The following is a 23936-nucleotide window of genomic DNA, read 5'->3' on the forward strand; positions in this document are numbered from 1 at the left end:
TATTTTTAATTTTTTGCTTACTAATAGAAATTAAATTTATCACAGCAATATTATGTATATGTATATTGCTGTGATAAATTTATTTTCTATTAGTAAGAAAAAAAATATTTATTAGTATAGTATACGATGTTAAAAAGCAAAAATTTAAAAATAAATTCTGTTGAGATTCGAACCAGTGTTCACATCGTGACATTCTAGGCGCTTACCACAAACACCACCATTGACACTTAGGTTGCGCTAACTTAAGTATGATTTGGTTATGCATGCAAGAAACCAGAGAGCTGCAACGATCACAATTTTTTCAATCATACCCGATCATTGACTCAGATTTTTTGTGACGGAAAACTTTGCTTCAACAAAAATGAATGATCGTAAGCGAGCGTGCTCGAAGCGAACAATCAGTTTCAATCACTGTTGCTTGTTTCGTCATGATTTTTCTCGATCGAAAGCCTTGTGTGAGCAGCAAAGAATGTTCGAGAATGCTGCTTGCATTCCGATCGATCACAATCATACCGTTTGGTCATACCGGTTGGTTCCTGCCAGCAGCGCAGTCGCTGAGCGTTCTTTTTCTTTGGCTTGAAATATTATAACTGAAAAAAGAAATAGGCTCGGACCATGTTCAGTTGAAAGCTTATTTTTTTTTCAATTCATTTTATAAAAGTTTTAGCGATTACGATTGAAACCAAAAAATAAACCTTTTTTTAATTTTAAGTTTTTGTGGATCTCAATGAAGAAGTGATTAAAATTAGAAATTTGTGTTCCCTAAGCATTACCATTGTTTATTAATTTTAAGCATTAATTTAATTTTAGTTTTAAGCGTTAAAAATGAAGATCACAATCAATTCAAACGCAACTTGATCGATGTCTGAGTTTTCGTGCATCGTTGGACTTGATCGTCTTTTTCTGTACAATCATTTCCAATCATCATACCGGAACCAACCAATCAGTTTCAATCAGTAAACAGAGCAATCCAATCAACTGATCGAACTCCTTCGTTTTGAGCACGTAACTCGATCGAACAATTTTGTTGCGAACCGCTGGGATGAGTTGTGACCGTTTTGAGCGAGGCTGATCAAACCGGATCGATCATACTCAATGCAGGTCTCTGCAAGAAGCATACGATGGTTCTAATAATTTTGTTTAAGTATAGAATATACATATACATTTGTAGAACATTTGCTTTCGCAATAAATTTATCACAGCAATATACAAATACATAATATATATATACATATACAAAATATTGCTGTGATCCCTTAGAAGTATAGTCTTAACTTTTTAACGGCCAACGCAGAGTATTTTCAACCAAAAGAAATTTATTCATTAAAATCGCCACTCAGAAGTCGTTTTATCCCTTGTAAGCGAGCGATTTTCGAAGAAACATTTCTAATATGCCAAAAGACAAAATTAGAAATAAATTTCTTAAATCTCACGCTCCCAGATAAAACGATATACCTCGTCCTCATGGGTCGATTTCCAAAAGCACAGAAATGATTCTGTGAATTTATTCATTAAAATCGCCACTCAGAAGTCGTTTTATCCCTTGTAAGCGAGCGATTTTCTTAAATCTCACGCTCCCAAATAAAACGATATACCTCGTCCTCGTGGGTCGATTTCAAAAACCACGGAAATGATTCTGTGTGATTCTGAAAGGCTAACGCAGAGTATTTCAATTAAAAGTCACACAAAATAGTTGAGAATTCGCAGAAAGGCAAACGAAAGAAAAAGAACTATAACTTCAATAATGCACAAGCATACAAACATACATATGCGCACACATGTGAATATGTCACCAACCAAAAATTTAAACATTGTTCTACAAAAACAACAACAGCATAAGCATGGCAACATTGTGTTGTGTTGTTGTGTCGGCCGAGCTGTGCCGAAAGAAACGAACAAACGATCGCCGATTGTCACCGCTTCGCTTGCTGCTCGCACATCTTCGCAGACAAGGTTGCGTTACATTCATATGGATGGAGCGAGGTTGCGCAACCTTGCGCTACTTTTATATGGAAGGTTGCGCAACCAGAATCTATCGCAACCTTTTCCGGCGTCGTGTAAGAAGTATAACTTCAAAAATTTTGACTCAACGGCGGGAGTGTCTAGAAAGTTATTGCCAAAATTTAAGGGGCCGTATAAAATTTCAAAAATTTTATGTAACGACAGATATGTATTGGGGGATGTTGAAGGTTTTCAGCAGTCTAGAATTCCTTATAAGGGAGTTTGGGCTGTTGGAAACATACGACCTTGGTTTGGCTTATACACGAAGACATAAATGCGCTTGAGATCTGGAAATCTCATGGTCAGGGCGGCCGAATTGTAGTAATAAGTACTATGTGTATGATAATACATCCTAACTTTAAGTTATTCTAATTATACTTATGTATATATAAAGAAGTAAACCATTGACGGGTTAATTTAAATATACATAAAAGAGTAAACCATTGAAGGGTTAATGTAGATATATCCCGTTAACTTAAGATTCGTTTTCAGTTATTGTTGATTCTCTTAAAAAGTTCATTTGTATTCATGTAAACCAGTGTTGTCCAACGTGACTGTGTGCACGTTATGTTGTGTTGGTTATTCTAGCGTCAACTGAGCGCTAAATTCTGCTTTGCTTGCCTACGAAGTTGAATACAGTTGCGCGATCGTGCTTTCACAGACACTTGTCGCGACATGTTGGTGCGAGGTGTCTGGCACTGTCCGTGCGCTATTGTGCGCATAGGCCGTGGACAACGCTGATGTAAACACATGCTTGGTTGTCATTGTGTTGACATACATATATTCATGTTGCACAAGTTCATGTATCCATTTTAAAAGATATACATATAAGTAAATACATAGCGTGTAAGCAGAGAAAAATGTATGTATGTTAGAATAAGTTATGTGTAACCGTTCTTCGGTGACAAAGCGAAGCACAGTACAGTTTGAGAAATAAAAGCGTAAAGACGTGCCATCCTAAACATGGTTTCTGTAATTCTGAAGAATGTTTGGAAAAACACATTCAATCAATTCATCTATCGATTTCGTAATTGTACTAAAATTGTTCGGTACAGTGATCAATCCGTTGGTTCGATTTGTATTTTGCCATCACCAATTTGTAACAATTGTTTTGAAAACTCATGGGCAGCTGGATCATTTTGTAGGTGAATACACATATTAATGTTCAGTGTCAATTTTTGTACATATCTCCAAAGAACTGATGACTTCAAACAGGCATTTATTTCATCAGCAGGAGTTGACCGAGGAATGACAGGCAATGTTTGTCGAAAATCCCCTGACAGTAATATCAAAGCACCACCAAAAAGCTGTTGGTTACCACGTAAATCTTGCATTGTTCGATTAAATGCTTAAATGTACATTCAATGGCAATTTTAATGCAGAGTGTGCTGTCCGACCACCTTCTAATAATGTAGCAGCAATTCCCGAAGATGCAAGTGCCAATGCAATTTTCTGTTCCGATCGAATAGTAGCTAAAATCAGTGATATAACGAACGTTTTGCCTGTACGACCAGGTGCATCCAAGAAATATAACCCACCTGCATTATTGGAAATGGCTTGCATGATTGTGTCATAGACATGTTTTTGCTGAATATTCATTTTGGTTATATTCGATTGTACAAATAAACGCAAATCATTAGAATTGAATTCCTACTCACGTTGCAATTCACGATCAAACAGATCATGCATGTCATGATTTGGTGCGGTCATACCCAATTGTACTAATGTTTTATTTGCAATCCGTAGACACATATCTGCAATTATTATCAAAGCTTCGTTGTACATTTCCAAAGTTATCAACAAATCAGGATTTCTTGCATGATGACGCATACGAATTAAAATATCTTCTGCAATATTATGTTTATGTTTGTTCCATAATTCAAATGGATTTGATGGCATACATGTTGATAATATAACGGCAAACAGCATTCGTATTTGTTGAGGATGAGCCGAAATAGATGCATCATGAAGTGTTGAATCCCAATGAGCATCATCCTCCAACAAATGTAAAAGTTGGCATGCTTCACGGTATGTTTCACACAAATGACCGTTGACTGTTCTCAATTCTTAAAATGATTTTGGGCCATTCGCGTTAACTAATAACAATCTCAAATAAAAACACTCAACATTGTTTGGATGTACTGTATATATTCTGCTAATTGCATCTGTTTGGAAAATGCCAGGATGCCCATGAACTGCTGTTCCTTGTTTACGTCTCTGAAATTTTTTCGAAGACACATTCCATGTGTAATACTGAGGCACTTCAGAATATAACAAAGTTATCGCAAATGTATGAGTTTCGCATAATTTGAAAAAAGCTGTTAACGTAGTTTCTGGTGGTTGCGCTGCTCTTTCCAATAAATTTGCTACATTAAAATAAACACGTTGGCCATTCTCAAGATGTACAGCCAAGTGAACAACCGCAGGATGTCTTTCGTGCATTGGAAACGACATAATCCTACAGACAGCTTCATTGTTACTAATTTGATACTAAGTAATTTTATCATTTCTATTCTCACCAGCAACACCGAAAATAGCCATATCGCTCCCTTTATTTACATACTTGCAAATATATTTAATGGATTTGACAGAATTATAATATTCCACATTTATATGAACGTTGGCTGGTTATGCATTCTAATGGTTGCCGTTTTGCATTATCATTAGGTGATCTACGTCGATACAACGGATATCCGTCATTGCCCGTTATTGTGTTTGAAGTAAATTGCCTTGGGTATCGTTTCAAACACTTTTCATCAATCATACATGGTGAATTCATATTTAGTTCACCGCACGGTCCATGTATCATGTTTTTAACGACAACTTGAAATAACTCAGCATCAGCAGTGTGATTAGGAATTTCAGCTGATATAAGGTTATCGATTTGATCCGGAGTTACTTTATATACCAGCCAAATTAGTATATGTGCGTGCGGCAATCCCCTTTTCTGCCATTCAATGGAGTACATATAGCAACGCACCTTCCTAAATACATATATTTTCCATAATTGCTTTACATTTTTGCCGAAAAACACGCGCAGTAATGTCATGACGATTGGTTGTCGACTGTCCTGCAAATAAATTGTTTGTGATGTCATCCCACTGCGGATTACATGTAAATGTAATGAACAGATCCGGTCGACCGTATTTTCTTACATAACACATTGCGTCTTGTGCATATTCGTTCATATTCCGTGGGCTACCTAAGTATATACGAAGATGGCAATATAGTTAAACGTCCGATGTCATTAATATTAACATAATTCGGTATCGCATCTTGCAAATGAATATATTGTTCAGATCTTAATTTTGCTTGGTTGAAACGAAATTAAGACGTTCTGTTTCTATTTTGACGTACATATCAAGGATGTACTGATGATATAGTTTACGACATCTCAAGATATAATTTTGTTCTTCTGGACGAACCATCAATCGATAAGAATAAAAATTCATGGCACTAACTTTTTTCTGTACATGTAGACCTTAAAATAAGTGGAAAATGTAACTCAAGAAATTTCTACAAATGATGAAATGTCAACACACTGAAAATATTATTTACCTGTTCGTGCATCAATCATTGGTATATTTATATTATAGCCATCGTCACCTTTTTAATGCATTATTGGGTATTGTAATGCGTCGTAACTATGATGAAGTTCCGAAACACGTTGCAATTGGTCATTTCTACGATGAAGTATAATATCACGCGATTGAAACTGATCACCACGAATTACAATTGCAACCTCATCAATTGTCGGTGCATTGAATCGCCTTTCATGCTCTCCAAAAGGTGTTCTATCAACCCTTATTACGATTTTGTGATGATCAGAGGGCATACGATCGAGAGCAATTTTGAACAATTGAACTAATGCGTTATGCTGATGGAAAAACCTTTGTAGCTCACAAATAACGGGTGATTTTTTGAGGTTAGGATTTTCATGCATTAGTATTTGACAGATCACGTGGGATTTCAGACATGGTGTCAAAGAGAAAGATGCTCAGTATGCTTTGACATTTCATCATGAATAGACTTACTAACGAGCAACGCTTGCAAATCATTGAATTTTATTACCAAAATCAGTGTTCGGTTCGAAATGTGTTTTATCGACAAATTTTGTTCAGCGATGAGGCTCATTTCTGGTTGAATGGCTACGTAAATAAGCAAAATTGCCGCATTTGGGGTGAAGAGCAACCAGAAGCCGTTCAAGAACTGCCCATGCATCCCGAAAAATGCACTGTTTGGTGTGGTTTGTACGCTGGTGGAATCATTGGACCGTATTTTTTCAAAGATGCTGTTGGACGCAACGTTACGGTGAATGGCGATCGCTATCGTTCGATGCTAACAAACTTTTTGTTGCCAAAAATGGAAGAACTGAACTTGGTTGACATGTGGTTTCAACAAGATGGCGCTACATGCCACACAGCTCGCGATTCTATGGCCATTTTGAGGGAAAACTTCGGACAACAATTCATCTCAAGAAATGGACCCGTAAGTTGGCCACTAAGATCATGCGATTTAACGCCTTTAGACTATTTTTTGTGGGGCTACGTCAAGTCTAAAGTCTACAGAAATAAGCCAGCAACTATTCCAGCTTTGGAAGACAACATTTCCGAAGAAATTCGGGCTATTCCGGCCGAAATGCTCGAAAAAGTTGCCCAAAATTGGACTTTCCGAATGGACCACCTAAGACGCAGCCGCGGTCAACATTTAAATGAAATTATCTTCAAAAAGTAAATGTCATGAACCAATCTAACGTTTCAAATAAAGAACCGATGAGATTTTGCAAATTTTATGCGTTTTTTTTTTTTAAAAAAGTTATCAAGCTCTTAAAAAATCACCCTTTAATTTCTCGTCTTGTATTCAAAGCAATTGCACAACGTTGATCCAATTCACGATTTTCATCACCAATAAAATAAATTTGCAAAAATTGATAATCAGCGTCGGGGTATGGCAATAACGAACCAGCTTGATGATAAATTTGGCCCTGAATCTGCAACATGTATGCAATTTTAGGTATATGTTGCATAATAATTTTTAAAACTATAGAATACTTTTATGATTCAGATTGATTGGGACAATCCTGTTTAAGTATTTACCTTAAACGTCGGCATAAAATTATCTCTAATAATGTTAGTAGCACCAAAAGAAGTCATTTGAAATGCCGAATTCTATTGTTGAATATGACTCAAAAAGTGCTTCGAATTTTCAGAAGTCCCAAAAATTAATGAAGACAATGGTTCGGGTGGAGTTTCTAATGGGGGCAATCTCACTTTGCCATTTGCACAACACATGCCGGGCATTTTACCTGGAAATTTAGCCGCATCACAATGTGGACATATTGCGTCCATTATTCCGATACTGTAATTAATCTGACTGTTGTAATTAAAAGCAGCACGCATAATTTCAGGTACAACAGATCTATTTCGTGCATTTCGTTCACGCTGCGATGCATTAGCTTGTGCTCGTTCATCTGGAGTCTGTGATCGCCTTTGTAATGCCGTAGCATTTGCATGACGCGTTCGCCGACCTATATTTCCTCATGTGGGTCGTGGCATTTTTCTTTCAATTAAAAAAGAATAAATTAAATTAAAAAAATGCCTACATTAAGAGTGGTACACCATATGTTTTTTCAAATAAGGAAACACATACATTCGTGTAATTCACTTCAACAGTTCAAAACTTACTGTTTTTTGCTCGGAAATTCGCTTTGCGCTATATTTATTTTTTTCACAAATTCACACAAACTTCAATAATTATTAAAAAAAAATATAATAACTAATAATATTGCACCGCGGTAATTTCGGACACTATTGAACGTATGGGCCCAAAGAAAACGCTCCAGCGATGTTTACACTCCAATGTCATATATTCTCCTAATTTGAATTTTCTTAATGCTAAGAGGCAAAGCTCTAACTACATATATACCTACAAAAAACAAAATGTTCAAGTATTTCTCTATGCAAAATAAATGCACCGTAATATAGTTCGATGTCTTTTTGCTTGTCGATCTGCCTGCTACATACATACCTACATGGTGATATAAATATAATGCAAGTAAGTTTGTAGGTGGGAATAATAACTATGCTAGTTAAGACGAAAGTTCATAAATTTTGAGAGCGAAAGAGCGTAGCTAAGTAGGTAACAAATCGTTTAGTAAAATTAAACTATTATTGATGTATGTATGTATGTTAATATGAAAACGTATAATCCGCTGGCTAAGTGGGATGAATCTGACCAAACAAATGGGTTTTTGGTGTGTTTTTAAAAATAATTTCACCATACATTGAGCGCTTTTCAGCTTTCCAATTAGGTACGAGTTCAATAAAAAAAATTTAACATATGTGTGGATTTTTGAAACATTTTGGCCGATATCTCGAGACCCTAGTCACGGAGCGGCATCAAAAATACTCTATACTATAGAAATCTTCAACAGCTTTCATTTGCTACCCATATTGTACAAACACCTCTTAGGGTTACCCGGGTCCACGTTTTGGCCTATTTCTCGAGACCCTGGCATCCGATTCTTAAAATTTCAAAACACAAACCATCTACTGAATAGTCCAAACAAAGCCTAAAAATTTGGTTTGGATAGGTGAGCCCGTTCTTGAGTTATAAAGTCACAACGAAAAATGGCATTCATTTTTATATACATATATAGATGTTTGCTACTCAAATGTTTCAAAGAGAATCTTTCATCTTCAACTTCAGATCATTATATTTCTCTTTCGTTACTGTTTCTAATATTTTCAGTGAAGCTTTCATATTTGTGTACCCATATAGTACGCAGATTTGTAATTAGAATCTTTTATATCGAAATGTCTATTTATTGCACCATTTTGAAAATCTCAGAGAGCTGGGCCTTCAAAATTACTTTTGAGATTTGGTCACCAAATAGCGGTTTTTTCAAAGCTTTCGTAAATGCTTTCAGTGAAGCTTTCATATTTTTACAATCTAAATATTTCCGTAATTTTACATATGTCTCGCTTTTTACTGACTGGACAAACACTTTGAGAGGGAAAGCTTTCGCATATGTTATAAGATAATAACATTAGAAGAAACCATAGTTCCCCCAAACCTTTAACTTTTTTGACTTGTTGCGTTCTTAAAGTGCAGCAAAAGTCTTATTCACCTGCTTCAATAACTAGCAATTGAAAAAGCAATCAACTCATCAACCAAGTACTTATGTTAGTGAACCGCCAACCACAATTTGCTCCTTTACGGGAATATCCGAGATTAAGAACAATTCAAAACTAAACAAAAAGTTCCTAAAACACCGTCGTATTGAGAGGAGAAGGGCAGTGAAAGTTACGCATGAGAATGTTAGCGATGACCTAGTGAAAAGGTATAGCGAAATATATTTATGTGAGCAGAATGAAAACAAGTGTGCAAATTGCACCCTGCTGAACTTATAACGCTATAAACAACATTACCGACGCTGATGTTTACGCAATAAAGCCTAAGCGCTGCCACCAGTTGAAGCATGTGTGTACTTGGCGTGTGTGAGGTTTCGTTGCAACAACGATAGATTTAATAAAGCACCAGCCCACTTCTTCTTCTCTTTCCCATCACATTTACATAAAGTATACGGGAAGTAATAATGTGCAGAGTTAACAGCTGGATAATTACTAATATGATTGACAATTTTTCTCACCCACTTTCTGAAAAAAGTTGAATTTGGATTCTAACCCCAACCACTCATTGGTATCCGGACAAATAATTTTAAAGCAAATGTATTGGGAAATTTTCAAAGCTTCGATCCAGTAAATTATTTTTATGCAAAACAGTTATATTTAATCAAAAAGGCGTTACCTATTAACTTCAAAATATTTATTTTAGCTTTATATAACCAACAGCTCTCAGCACCTTTAAAAGAGAAATTTTTCGTAGGCAACCTTACTTTAATGCCTTGATTGATTTATTATATTTTATAAATTTACTAGCTGACCCCGCAGCCGTTTTCCTGCATGAAATTATGTGTTTTGAAATGAATAGAAAGTTAAATTTATAATTTTTTTTTTCAATGTAACGTAGCTTGATAAACAACATTTTTTGGTTTCTTTTCCGGTGCGTAAATGTACAGAGAAGATAGTTTTCCAACTCGTGAGCACGCCACGTATTTTGTGAAAAACATAGCAGTTCCAAATTTATGGCACACATTTTTAGCAAATATCCTTGTGTCCTGATGATTTTTATCTCAAATGCAATTTTTACTGGAAACGGAATCCGTTTGAAAAGGAATTCGTAGAATCAAGCATTCTGCCCTCTTGAATTCGATAGGTGCGTCACAATCAGTCGGGTTCCATTACACAGTTTCGGCGCTTGCAGATTGCGAAACATAATAACGACAGATCCAACTTTGAGACGCAAATGATGCGGTGGCATACCAAGCCTCTCCAAAGAATTTAAAAATTCCACTGGATAATTCACGGCATCGTCTTCATTGTCAAGACGATCGATCGATTTGTTTGAGCGCAAGTCTCGCGGAATTTGACTTTGGATCTTCCAGTTAAGTCATCAACAACGCTATTTTTGGCAGCTATCATTGCGTGTGCACTTAAGCAATCATAGTTACGATAATTTGGCCAATGTCCGAATATTCGTGATGAGTTCATCTTTCGTGAATTGATAAGAGGCAGATGGAATTGATAGCAAACTACCGGAAGTATCAACCGGAATTGACCCATTTCTAATTATTAGCGAATACGATTCCCTTCGGCAATGTAATTTTTGGTCATATCCCATAATTGACGCGGATTGGAAGGCGATGATCACATCGCGAAAAGTGTGCGAACTTCAGTAGCATTCGAAGTAGCTATCGCATTGTCCATCGTTTGATTCTAGTGACTATAATTTTCCAGCAATTGTAATTGCTGGCTTGCTTCTCAAAAAGTTGCACACACCTATCATTCACAGTAGGCATTGACTCAAATTAAGTTGAACCGCGTACATTTATCAATAGCAACCGAAGGTATAGGGTGATTTTTTAAGAGCTTGATAACTTTTTTTTAAAAAAAAACGCATAAAATTTGCAAAATCTCATCGGTTCTTTATTTGAAACGTTAGATTGGTTCATGACATTTACTTTTTGAAGATAATTTCATTTAAATGTTGACCGCGGCTGCGTCTTAGGTGGTCCATTCGGAAAGTCCAATTTTGGGCAACTTTTTCGAGCATTTCGGCCGGAATAGCCCGAATTTCTTCGGAAATGTTGTCTTCCAAAGCTGGAATAGTTGCTGGCTTATTTCTGTAGACTTTAGACTTGACGTAGCCCCACAAAAAATAGTCTAAAGGCGTTAAATCGCATGATCTTGGTGGCCAACTTACGGGTCCATTTCTTGAGATGAATTGTTGTCCGAAGTTTTCCCTCAAAATGGCCATAGAATCGCGAGCTGTGTGGCATGTAGCGCCATCTTGTTGAAACCACATGTCAACCAAGTTCAGTTCTTCCATTTTTGGCAACAAAAAGTTTGTTAGCATCGAACGATAGCGATCGCCATTCACCGTAACGTTGCGTCCAACAGCATCTTTGAAAAAATACGGTCCAATGATTCCACCAGCGTACAAACCACACCAAACAGTGCATTTTTCGGGATGCATGGGCAGTTCTTGAACGGCTTCTGGTTGCTCTTCACCCCAAATGCGGCAATTTTGCTTATTTACGTAGCCATTCAACCAGAAATGACCCTCATCGCTGAACAAAATTTGTCGGACGTAAAGCGCGAAACACATTTCGAACCGAACACTGATTTTGGTAATAAAATTCAATGATTTGCAAGCGTTGCTCGTTAGTAAGTCTATTCATGATGAAATGTCAAAGCATACTGAGCATCTTTCTCTTTGACACCATGTCTGAAATCCCACGTGATCTGTCAAATACTAATGCATGAAAATCCTAACCTCAAAAAAATCACCCGTTAGAAACAATCGTCGTTTTTTGGTGGATTGTCTATATTCGTCCGAATGTATTACTTGTTAACACACCTGGATGTCCATCTACTGGTTGGCGTTGCTTTCTGCGTAATTATTTCTTCGACGATGCATTCCATCGGGGTATTTCCGAATGTCCTCGCAAACGGATCTCTGATGAAAGTTGAGCAAAAACTCGTAAAAGTAAATTTTGTTGCGGGTGGTGTTTCCACTGGCTGTAATGTATTCCCCGGGTTGAAATACACTCTTTGACCATTCTATAAATTAACTGCGAGACGCACAACAGTCGAAAAACGTTCATGAATTGCAAAAGTAAATATCCTACAAAGCGCTTTATTGCAGTTCACGTATCGACCGTATCGTTCAAGACCAATAACCGCCATATTGGTTCCTTTGGTGACGTACTTACAAACGTACTATTTTATAGATTACACCAAACTGCAATACTAAACATTGATATGAGTTTTGAATGTGAATTAGACAACAGTGGAGAATATAGCACGATCCATATGTTGTCAACTTCGATATTCACTACTATAAGTTGTATCTTCGTCTGATGAGCTACGACGATAGAGTTGGATATCCATCATTTCTAGTTTGTGTTTCCGAAAGAAAAGCAAGTGGATAATGTTTCGTGCATTTATTGTTAGACATACAAACCGAAGTAGGATTGTGGTGTCCGCAAGGTCCATGAACCATATAGGTTTTCATCACTTCGTTTAATACTGGATCTTTCTCTGCATCAGGAATTTCCGGAGAAATGATTTCATCAATTTGATCTGGTGGAACCACTATCCACCATCCCAAAAAGAACATCGTAACTGTTGTTTGAAAAGTCGTGCTGAGACAACGTAACGATCGCTTGCTGATTGACCCAGATCCATAATTCCCCACGTATGTCATCGCATCCTGGGAGTACTCGTTCATGTGCCTTGGCGTTGAAGGCAAAAAGAACACCGACCGATATTAGCGGGACCTCTTCGTGGCTTCGTAACAAATTTCAATCTGTAATTGATCACTTCGTTTGAAACACACATAAAGTTTTCACTGAATAATTTTCAATAATTTTTATTTTAAATAGCCGGAATAAAAAAGCAAGCGACCGAAATTGAACGATTCAAATAATTTACAATCAAAATATTGAAAAACAAAACAAAAAAGAATTGTATGAAAAGTCACTTTTTGGAAATTTCCAATTTTTCGACTTTTCTTATGAAAAGTATGTATATATATGGTTTTTTTTTATATCTAACCCTTTCCAGATCTTATGAAAAGTATATGGTTTTTTTTATATCTAACCCTTACCAGATCGACACCGAACAACTTCTGATTTCATGAAGGTTGGTTCCGCCGTTCTCAAGCGTTAGCGTTACTAACAAACAAACAATCATTTTTACTTACATACATATGTATATATAGGGTGATTTTTTAAGAGCTTGATAACTTTTTAAAAAAAAAAAACGCATAAAATTTGCAAAATCTCATCGGTTCTTTATTTGAAACGTTATATTGGTTCATGACATTTACTTTTTGAAGATAATTTCATTTAAATGTTGACCGCGGCTGCGTCTTAGGTGGTCCATTCGGAAAGTCCAATTTTGGGCAACTTTTTCGAGCATTTCGGCCGGAATAGCCCGAATTTCTTCGGAAATGTTGTCTTCCAAAGCTGGAATAGTTGCTGGCTTATTTCTGTAGACTTTAGACTTGACGTAGCCCCACAAAAAATAGTCTAAAGGCGTTAAATCGCATGATCTTGGTGGCCAACTTACGGGTCCATTTCTTGAGATGAATTGTTGTCCGAAGTTTTCCCTCAAAATGGCCATAGAATCGCGAGCTGTGTGGCATGTAGCGCCATCTTGTTGAAACCACATGTCAACCAAGTTCAGTTCTTCCATTTTTGGCAACAAAAAGTTTGTTAGCATCGAACGATAGCGATCGCCATTCACCGTAACGTTGCGTCCAACAGCATCTTTGAAAAAATACGGTCCAATGATTCCACCAGCGTACAAACCACACCAAACAGTGCATTTTTCGGGATGCATGGGCAGTTCTTGAACGGCTTCTGGTTGCTCTTCACCCCAAATGCGGCAATTTTGCTTATTTACGTAGCCATTCAACCAGAAATGAGCCTCATCGCTGAACAAAATTTGTCGATAAAACACATTTCGAACCGAACACTGATTTTGGTAATAAAATTCAATGATTTGCAAGCGTTGCTCGTTAGTAAGTCTATTCATGATGAAATGTCAAAGCATACTGAGCATCTTTCTCTTTGACACCATGTCTGAAATCCCACGTGATCTGTCAAATACTAATGCATGAAAATCCTAACCTCAAAAAAATCACCCGTTACATATGTACATATGTATTTTTTTTTTTTTTTGTTTTTAAGTAGGGGGAAGCATCGAAAGCCGAAGTGCGGAACTTTAATCCGCTAAACCTAACCTACTCCCAACTCAGGACTCTCCCACGGAAAGATCTCAGTTTGGTCATTATGAACGCTGACGCTTTGCTGACAGCTTTCCATTTATCAGTCGATTGACACATGAGTGTCGTTAAATTATCGGCCGTAAAGCTACCACCGAGTGTGGTTTTTAGATTTTCTCTTGTATTCGAAAATCGAGGGCAATAAAATAAAACATGTTCAGAGTCTTCTATATACTCTGTACACGTCGGACAGTTCGGACTAACGTCATTGTGAAATCTGAAAAGAAAGCTTCTAAAGCAACCATGTCCACTAAGTATTTGGGTCAGATAGAAATCTAAATCCCCATGCCGTCTGTCTATCCACGAGTGGATGTCCGGTATAGGTCCATGGGTCCAGCGCCCTTTGGATGAGGAATTCCACCGCTCCTGCCACATTCTAGTGCTCTTGTTTCTCTCCTCTGTCCTCACCGAGACAGTTTTAGGCGTTGATAATTGATATAAACGCTCGAGTTCATCTCCCTGGATGTCAATGGGCGGCATGCTGGCTAACACTTCAGCAGCATCGGTTGATATAGTACGGAAAGCACTTATTACCCGGATTACAGAAAGTCTATGCACTGCAATTAGTTGTTTGGCATACGCTTTTAACGGGTGATTTTTTTGAGGTTAGGATTTTCATGCATTAGTATTTGACAGATCACGTGGGATTTCAGACATGGTGTCAAAGAGAAAGGTGCTCAGTATGCTTTGACATTTCATCATGAATAGACTTACTAACGAGCAACGCTTGCAAATCATTGAATTTTATTACCAAAATCAGTGTTCGGTTCGAAATGTGTTTATCGACAAATTTTGTTCAGCGATGAGGCTCATTTCTGGTTGAATGGCTACGTAAATAAGCAAAATTGCCGCATTTGGGGTGAAGAGCAACCAGAAGCCGTTCAAGAACTGCCCATGCATCCCGAAAAATGCACTGTTTGGTGTGGTTTGTACGCTGGTGGAATCATTGGACCGTATTTTTTCAAAGATGCTGTTGGACGCAACGTTACGGTGAATGGCGATCGCTATCGTTCGATGCTAACAAACTTTTTGTTGCCAAAAATGGAAGAACTGAACTTGGTTGACATGTGGTTTCAACAAGATGGCGCTACATGCCACACAGCTCGCGATTCTATGGCCATTTTGAGGGAAAACTTCGGACAACAATTCATCTCAAGAAATGGACCCGTAAGTTGGCCACCAAGATCATGCGATTTAACGCCTTTAGACTATTTTTTGTGGGGCTACGTCAAGTCTAAAGTCTACAGAAATAAGCCAGCAACTATTCCAGCTTTGGAAGACAACATTTCCGAAGAAATTCGGGCTATTCCGGCCGAAATGCTCGAAAAAGTTGCCCAAAATTGGACTTTCCGAATGGACCACCTAAGACGCAGCCGCGGTCAACATTTAAATGAAATTATCTTCAAAAAGTAAATGTCATGAACCAATCTAACGTTTGCAAATTTTATGCGTTTTTTTTAAAAAAAAAGTTATCAAGCTCTTAAAAAATCACCCTATATATTCATTGCCTGTATCCATACTGGTGCCGCATACAGTATTACGGAACTCATTCCCTTCGCTATTAAGAATCGCCGGCTGGAACGCACACAGCCTCAAATCAGCTTTCCGTTTTTAAAATAGCGCGCTATTATGTTTATGAGGTATTCAGGGGCCCGTATTCCATCCAGGGCTTTAATTATGTCTGCCCATTTTGCTGAGTTGAAGGCATTTTTGACATCCAGGGTTATCAGCGCACAATACTTTTTTGTGCCACCTTTCCATCTTTTGCCACTTACTGCACATTTCGCAATATCGATGACTTCTCGTAGTGCGTCAATAGTGGATCTCTTTTTTATGAAGCCGTATTGTCTCTCTGATAATCCGCCGGTTTTTGGATTGCTAGTTCCAAGCGGTTTCTTACAATGCTTTCGTACACTTTCCCAATCGTGTCGAGCATGCAAAGGGGTCGATATGATGAAGGTTCTTCAGGTGGCTTTTTTGGCTTTGGAAGTAGAACCAGGCGCCGAATCTTCCATGGATTGGGGAACACCTCTTCTAATATACACGCATTGTACATGTTAATAAATAAACTGGGTCTAAGAGTTATGGTTTCTTTAAGGGCTCTATTTGGTATACCATCTATTCCGGGCGCTTTAGAGTTTTTGATTTTTTTCGCAGTTGCCAATAGTTCGTCTTCTGTGACTAATAGGGGTGGCTCCGTAGCTTCGTTTCTTTTAATATAGGAAATGGATGCATGTGTAGGGAATAACGCTTCGACAACCTTTTTCATAAATAATGCATTCTTAGGTTGCTGCGACTTATTTTTAAATTTCGACATACAAATTTTGTATGCCGATCCCCAGGGGTCTATGTTCGCTTCTTCACATAGCTTTTCGAAACAGGATCTCTTAATACGGATAATGGCTGACTTCAGGAGCTTTTTTTGGCATTTAAATGCTTCTATGAGGCGGATTTCGTTTTCCCCTCCCTGGTTTCGCTGTGCGCGACGTCTAGCTGAGTGACAGAGCTTCCTCAGCTTGGCAATTTCGTCGCTCCACTAGTATACCAGCTTTCGGTTGTTATTGTATCTCGTCCTGCGCATAGTTGCGTCGCATGCTGCAACTAGTTCCTTCTGCACAGCGGATACTAAGTGGGTGGCGTCTTCGCCTGGTGCCTTTGCCGCACTCCAGACGCTCTCCAAGACGTCGGTATCAAATTCCTTTTCACGCCAACTACGATTTCGAGAGGGATTTCTGCGAGACAGTTCCCTTTCTCGGGAGAACGACACTTCAGCGAATATAGCCATATGGTCGCTATTTGTGTAAATATCTGATATCTCCCACTTGATATGTCTGCTAAGCGTGTCGTTAGTAAACATTAGGTCTATTATAGATATGTATGTATATATGTATGTACAAAATAAAACGTTTGTATGGAAGAAGAAAAGGGCTGTTTTTAGGGGTTTTCCGGCAACTTTTGTAATTTTTTCTTACATAAGAACCTTCTCTTAATAATAACAAATACAACAAAAAAAAATCGCCAAATCGGTTCAGCGATTCACTCGTGATGCCGTGACAACCAAAACGGTTTTTATATATAAGATTTTAACAAATTAAATTATTGCTAACCCTTCTTATTTTCAGCTGTAAACATTTTTTGTTGATTTAGTTTGATCAATTTTATTTAAATGCAATTTAAAGTCGGTGGCAACTCTGCTATAGAAATATTTTCATATGAGGGCTTTCGTAAAGCTTTTCACTTTGTGCTTAACCTTTAACTTAAGAGGTCAAATTTCGAAACGTAGATTTAGAGGTAGTAGTAAATTTTACACCATTTTCATTGTTTAAATTTATTAGAGATTTTTTTGTTATAATACTTACAAATTTCATCAAACTGATTTAAATTAATTCTTATTACAGTATTTGGAAAGAAAATTTTAAACTCTTTGTATTTTTTTGAAAAATGTGTCGTTTATTTTAGAAGCCTTTTTTATGATTATGAGAAAATCAAAACACAAGGTGTAAAATTTACTACCACGTCATTAGTTAAAGGTTAACATTTGTATATATAGTCTTCACATATATGTTCAAAGGATTTTACAATGTAGTAATAATTAAATGCTTTTATTATGTAGTGATAATTAAATGCTTTTACAATGTAGTGATCCTTACTCGTTGACGGGTTTTTCCAGAAGAAAGCATAAACTCAAAGTTGTAGTGTTTGATGCCTTGCCTTTTCAAACGAATGTAAGTGTAAAGCGACGATACGATTAAAGGCAACATCAGGATAGCATACGGTTGCATTTTAAAAGTAATAGATCATGGTGTTGCCACAGTACTCCCCTCCTAGTGAGTCGTTGGAGGTGTGATGAAAGCTGGCTTCAAGCGGTCAACAGAAACTTTTGTTTTGCCTGCGTTAACCTCAACTATGAAATATTTCGGTGTGCGCTGGACGACCTTGTATGGACCTCGGTACGGTGGTGACAACGATGGTTTAACAGAATCATCTCGAATGAAGACGTGCTCGCATGTCTTGAGGCCACTGTGAACAAATGGTGTCTTTGTAGTGTGCCAGGCTGTATCTACAGGGCGAATATCCTGCATAATGCGCCGTAACTCTCGCACGGTTTCTGATTCGTTGGCTGGTCCACGCTGCTCGATGAAGAAGTCCGAAGGAAGTCGTAGCGGTGTACCATACACCAGCTCTGCGGGCGTACAGCCAATGTCGACTTTGAAGGCAGAGCGAAGACCTAGTAGGATAAGCGGCAGATACGTTGTCCATTGGTCTACCTTGTGGCAGAGTATGGCAGATTTAAGTGTTCGATGCCACCGTTCTACAAGTCCGTTACCTTGTGGGTGGTACGGTGTTGTCCTCAAGTGCGACACGCCGAGCCATTGGAGTAGCTGCTGAAACAGGGCGCTCTCAAATTGCCGGCCGAGGTCCGACGTAATATCCGAAGGCACTCCAAAGCGTGCGATCCAGCCGTTTAGCAAAGCCCTAGCCACGATCGGTGCTGTCATGTTCGGAACAGGGAATGCCTCTGGCCATCGGGTAAAGCGGTCGATCACAGTTAGGCAGTATCTGTTGCCCTCCGACAGTGGAAACGGTCCAACGATGTCGATGTGCAAGTGTCCAAAACGTTGGTTGGGCATGCTTCGACGTTGCAGAATACTCGAATTATGTCGGATGACCTTGTTTCGCTGACATTGTAAGCAAGTTTTTGCATAAGCCCTGCTGTCACGTTGAATTCCTGGCCACACAAATCGCTCCACCATGAGCCTGACGGTGGCTCGTGTGCCAGGGTGTGATAGGTTGTGCGTAGATTGCAGAAATACTTGACGAAATTTCGAAGTTACAAAGGGACGAAATCGACCTGTAGACACATCACAAACCACTTTCTTGATGCTGAAAGGTAATGGAAAACTTTTAAGTTTTAGTGAATGATGAACTTTACCGGATAAGTATGACTGCAATTCGTTATCTTTTTGTTGATCATCCGCAAGTGCATCGTAATTGATAGTAGCAGCTGTGATTGACTGTATCCGCGAAAGTAGATCGGCTGCGACATTCTCTTCCCCTTTAACATGCCGAATATCAGTTGTGATTTGAGAAATGAAGTCCAACTGTCTGACTTGGCGATCTGATGCTTTGTGTAACTGCTGACTAAACGCGAAAGTAAGCGGCTTGTGGTCGGTATACACATGGCAGAGTCGACCTTCCACCATGTAACGAAAGTAGCGCATAGCCAAGTAGAGTGCGGTGAGTTCGCGATCGTAGGTACTGTAGCGTGTTTCCGCTGGAGAGAATTTGCGCGAAAAAAATCCAAGAGGTTGGAGGTCCCCGTTGACTACTTGATTTAAAACTGCCCCAGCTGCGAAGTCGGATGCGTCTACCCAAAGCGACAGCTCTGCGTTGGGTAGAGGGTGTGCTAGAACAGCGCAGTTCTCAAGTTGGTTTTTACAGGCCTCAAAATGGCGTACGGCGTCTTCTGTCCAAATGAGCTTGCGATTATCGTTTTTCTTGTTGCCGGGCACCATCGCAAAAAGAGAGCTTTGATGCTGTAACGCATTGGGCAAAAATCTGCGGTAGAAGTTAAGTGTGGCGAGAAAGCGTTTAAGCTCCTTTGCTACAATAGGTAGCTTAAAGTGTGTTATCGCTTCGACGCGGCTGCGGAGCGGGCTTATACCATCCTTGGTGATCGAATGACCAAGGAACTCCAATTCCGTAACGCCAAACTGTGATTTTGAAACATTAATCTTTAATTTGTAATTTTGTAATCGACGAAACGCCATTCGGAGATGTTCCTGGTGCTCTTCAGTTGATTTGGATGCGATACAAACGTCGTCTAAATACGTAAATGCGAAGTCCAATCCTCTAAACACCTCATTGATTAGTCGCTGGAAGGTTTGTGCGGCGTTCCGCAAACCGAAGGTCATATGGGTAAATTCAAATAACCCGAAGGGCGTCGTAATTGCTGTTTTACAGATGTCATCAGGGTGTATTGGCACCTGGTGGAAGGCTTTTTGCAGATCAATTTTAGAAAAGATTGTCTTACCTGCTAAAACCGTTGAGAAATCTTGCAGAAATGGTAGCGGATAGCGGTCTGGAATGGTGATAGCGTTTAATGCCCTATAGTCGCCGCAGGGTCTCCATGATCCGTCAGCTTTCCGAACGAGGTGGAGCGGGCTCGCCCAGCTGCTTTTTGAAGGGCGACAAATGCCGAGGTTGATTAGTAATTCGAACTCGGCGCGTGCAGCGGTGAGCTTCTCCGGTGATAGACGTCGTGGCCTGGCAGAAACAGGTTGACCGATGGTGGTGATTTGATGAACTATAGAAGCGTCTGTTCGACTGCCTGGCGCTGGTGGACACGTGAGCTCTAAAAATTCCTTCAGAATACCTGAGAATTTTTGCGAAGCGTTGATTGTTGAGATTTTCGAAAATTGGCCTTGCGTTACTATACACGGTGATTTAAGCGATGTTGTGCGATCGACAAGACGCTGGCCTTGCAAATCGACAATCAAGCCATAGTACCCAAGAAAATCGGCACCAAGAATGGCTTGCGATACGTCTGCGACAATAAAATTCCAGAGGAATTCCCTCCGCAGGTTAAGATTAAGTTTAAGCATGACTTCACCGTAACTGGATACGGTGGAGCCATTCGCGGCAAACAGGAGTGTTGATGATGGGTGAGCATGAGCTAATTTTGTTGACTTGGGTATGACAGAGACATCTGCACCTGAGTCTATGAGAAATTTCATTTTCGCTGATGTATCGTAGATGCAGAGTCGATAGCTCCTTTGTGTATCAGGGTATTTGCCGAGCCCTGATACTGGATTAGCTCCGCCCACCTACTCGACGTTTTTAGGCGGCGACTGTGTGAATGTACACGGCTGTCGACACTTTGTGGCGTTTGACCCGAATTTCGTATGGTACCAGCACAAGCACGGTACATTGAGCGTGCCTCTTCTGCTGCGTGAGGCACTTGAAGATCTAGAGCGCTGTTGTGTGCGGCTGTTGCGCATGAATTGATTGACCTGCTTTGTTAAAGCAGCGACTTCAGCTCGAAGATTCGACCACTCATCTGGAAACGGTGGTTCGGTGCTAACCTCGCAAATCTGGTTACCAACTTTCATCTCTAAGCACTCTGAGATGGAATCCGCGATTTTTATCTTCTCACCGATAGGAGCGTTTGTCGCGATAATGGCCGCCTGGGCGTACGGCGGTAAACGACTAACCCACAGATCGTGCAGAATGCTCTCGCTGAGTGCGGGTCCAGCAGTGCGTCGCATCTCGTGATACAACTCGCTGGGTCTACGATCGCCCAGCGGTAGCTCCTTTAAAACCCGTTGGAGGCGGCGCTGCTGGCTTTCGGTGAAAATATCAATAATTTTCCGCCGAATATACCCGTATTTATCTGTAAGAGGCGTGTCGTCGATAATAGTGCGCATTTCAATTAGTTTTGCCGGAGGCACACTTGCTAACACAATGTTAAATTTCACTGAATCGTCAAAAACTCGCGAGGCTTCAAACCAGAAACCTAGCGAATAAAAATATGCCTCGATGTTATCCTCTGACATCGAGGGCAGCGGAAGTCTGGGCGAAACGTTTTGTGTTGAAAAATACTCGACACCGCTGCTTCCACCTGAAACGGCCATGCTATCATTCATCTTGTCACTGGAATCCGGAAAATCGATGATCTAAGCTGCACTGTTCACGCCTTTGTACGTGCACGTGATGAAAAAGGAAGATGGCACAGGATCGCGATCGCGTTGAGCACTGGAGTACGCTGAACACCGGATTAATCTGGGCGCTGAATTACTCGTGGTCGTCGGGGTCACCAATTAAAGGATTTTACAATGTAGTGATAATTAAATGCTTTTATTATGTAGTGATAATTAAATGCTTTTACAATGTAGTGATCCTTACTCGTTGACGGGTTTTTCCAGAAGAAAGCATAAACTCAAAGTTGTAGTGCTTGATGCCTTGCCTTTTCAAACGAATGTAAGTGTAAAGCGACGATACGATTAAAGGCAACATCAGGATAGCATACGGTTGCATTTTAAAAGTAATAGATCATGGTGTTGCCACATGTATGTTTGCATAACAGATCCTCATCTGCTCCTAATTATATGATATGAGCAGCATTAACAATAGTTACATACAACCAAATTTACCCACCAACACATACAGACTCACAAACGCATGCTAATATTCTTAACACAACACAAACAGATAACACATTTTCACAAATAAACACATCGCACATACATACACTGCCCATAGTCACTTCCTTGGGTGCCTTTATTAGCGGTTGCATGTACAAACACATACATACTGGTATGCATGTGGTAGTTATTAACCACGCTGGTAATTTACTGCTACCTATTTGCAACACCCGACCGCTACATCAATGGTATAATCATTTCCTAAGAAAGAGTGCAAAAGTGCAAAAAGGAGAACGGATAGTTATGCTGTAGTAGCTTAACTACTGTTTCGTTAAGCAGTATTAGTCACACGCTCATACAATTACACATACATATGTATATGTACATGTATGTAAGGTGGAGGTTAAAACGATGGATTTTTCACTTAACACTTGATCTAGTTATCACAACAATACAGTTCTGCGAAGCATCACACCGAGTAACGGGAAAAGTTAATCTTTAATTTATTTGTTGTTGTTATAAAGGGTGATTTTTTAAGAGCTTGATAACTTTAAAAAAAAAAAACGCATAAAATTTGCAAAATCTCATCGGTTCTTTATTTGAAACGTTAGATTGGTTCATGACATTTACTTTTTGAAGATAATTTCATTTAAATGTTGACCGCGGCTGCGTCTTAGGTGGTCCATTCGGAAAGTCCAATTTTGGGCAACTTTTTCGAGCATTTCGGCCGGAATAGCCCGAATTTCTTCGGAAATGTTGTCTTCCAAAGCTGGAATAGTTGCTGGCTTATTTCTGTAGACTTTAGACTTGACGTAGCCCCACAAAAAATAGTCTAAAGGCGTTAAATCGCATGATCTTGGTGGCCAACTTACGGGTCCATTTCTTGAGATGAATTGTTGTCCGAAGTTTTCCCTCAAAATGGCCATAGAATCGCGAGCTGTGTGGCATGTAGCGCCATCTTGTTGAAACCACATGTCAACCAAGTTCAGTTCTTCCATTTTTGGCAACAAAAAGTTTGTTAGCATCGAACGATAGCGATCGCCATTCACCGTAACGTTGCGTCCAACAGCATCTTTGAAAAAATACGGTCCAATGATTCCACCAGCGTACAAACCACACCAAACAGTGCATTTTTCGGGATGCATGGACAGTTCTTGAACGGCTTCTGGTTGCTCTTCACCCCAAATGCGGCAATTTTGCTTATTTACGTAGCCATTCAACCAGAAATGAGCCTCATCGCTGAACAAAATTTGTCGATAAAAAATTTTCGAACCGAACACTGATTTTGGTAATAAAATTCAATGATTTGCAAGCGTTGCTCGTTAGTAAGTCTATTCATGATGAAATGTCAAAGCATACTGAGCATCTTTCTCTTTG

The 23936-nt window shown here is 39.2% G+C and overlaps 1 protein-coding gene and 2 pseudogenes across 1 annotated transcript; all 3 read right to left on the reverse strand.

Moving 5' to 3' along the window:
* Positions 1-1331: 1331 nt before the first annotated feature.
* On the reverse strand, positions 1332-1507 carry LOC125777980 (small nucleolar RNA U3; annotated as a pseudogene).
* Positions 1508-1519: 12 nt separating this feature from the next.
* On the reverse strand, positions 1520-1649 carry LOC125777925 (small nucleolar RNA U3; annotated as a pseudogene).
* Positions 1650-21242: 19593 nt separating this feature from the next.
* On the reverse strand, positions 21243-22061 carry LOC125777511 (uncharacterized). The gene has a single exon (XM_049452619.1). The coding sequence runs from the start codon at positions 22059-22061 to the stop codon at positions 21243-21245; it is 819 nt and encodes a 272-aa protein (XP_049308576.1).
* Positions 22062-23936: the final 1875 nt, after the last annotated feature.

This window comes from Bactrocera dorsalis, chromosome 3 (assembly GCF_023373825.1).
Source record: "Bactrocera dorsalis isolate Fly_Bdor chromosome 3, ASM2337382v1, whole genome shotgun sequence".
Classification (NCBI taxonomy): Eukaryota; Metazoa; Arthropoda; class Insecta; order Diptera; family Tephritidae; genus Bactrocera; species Bactrocera dorsalis.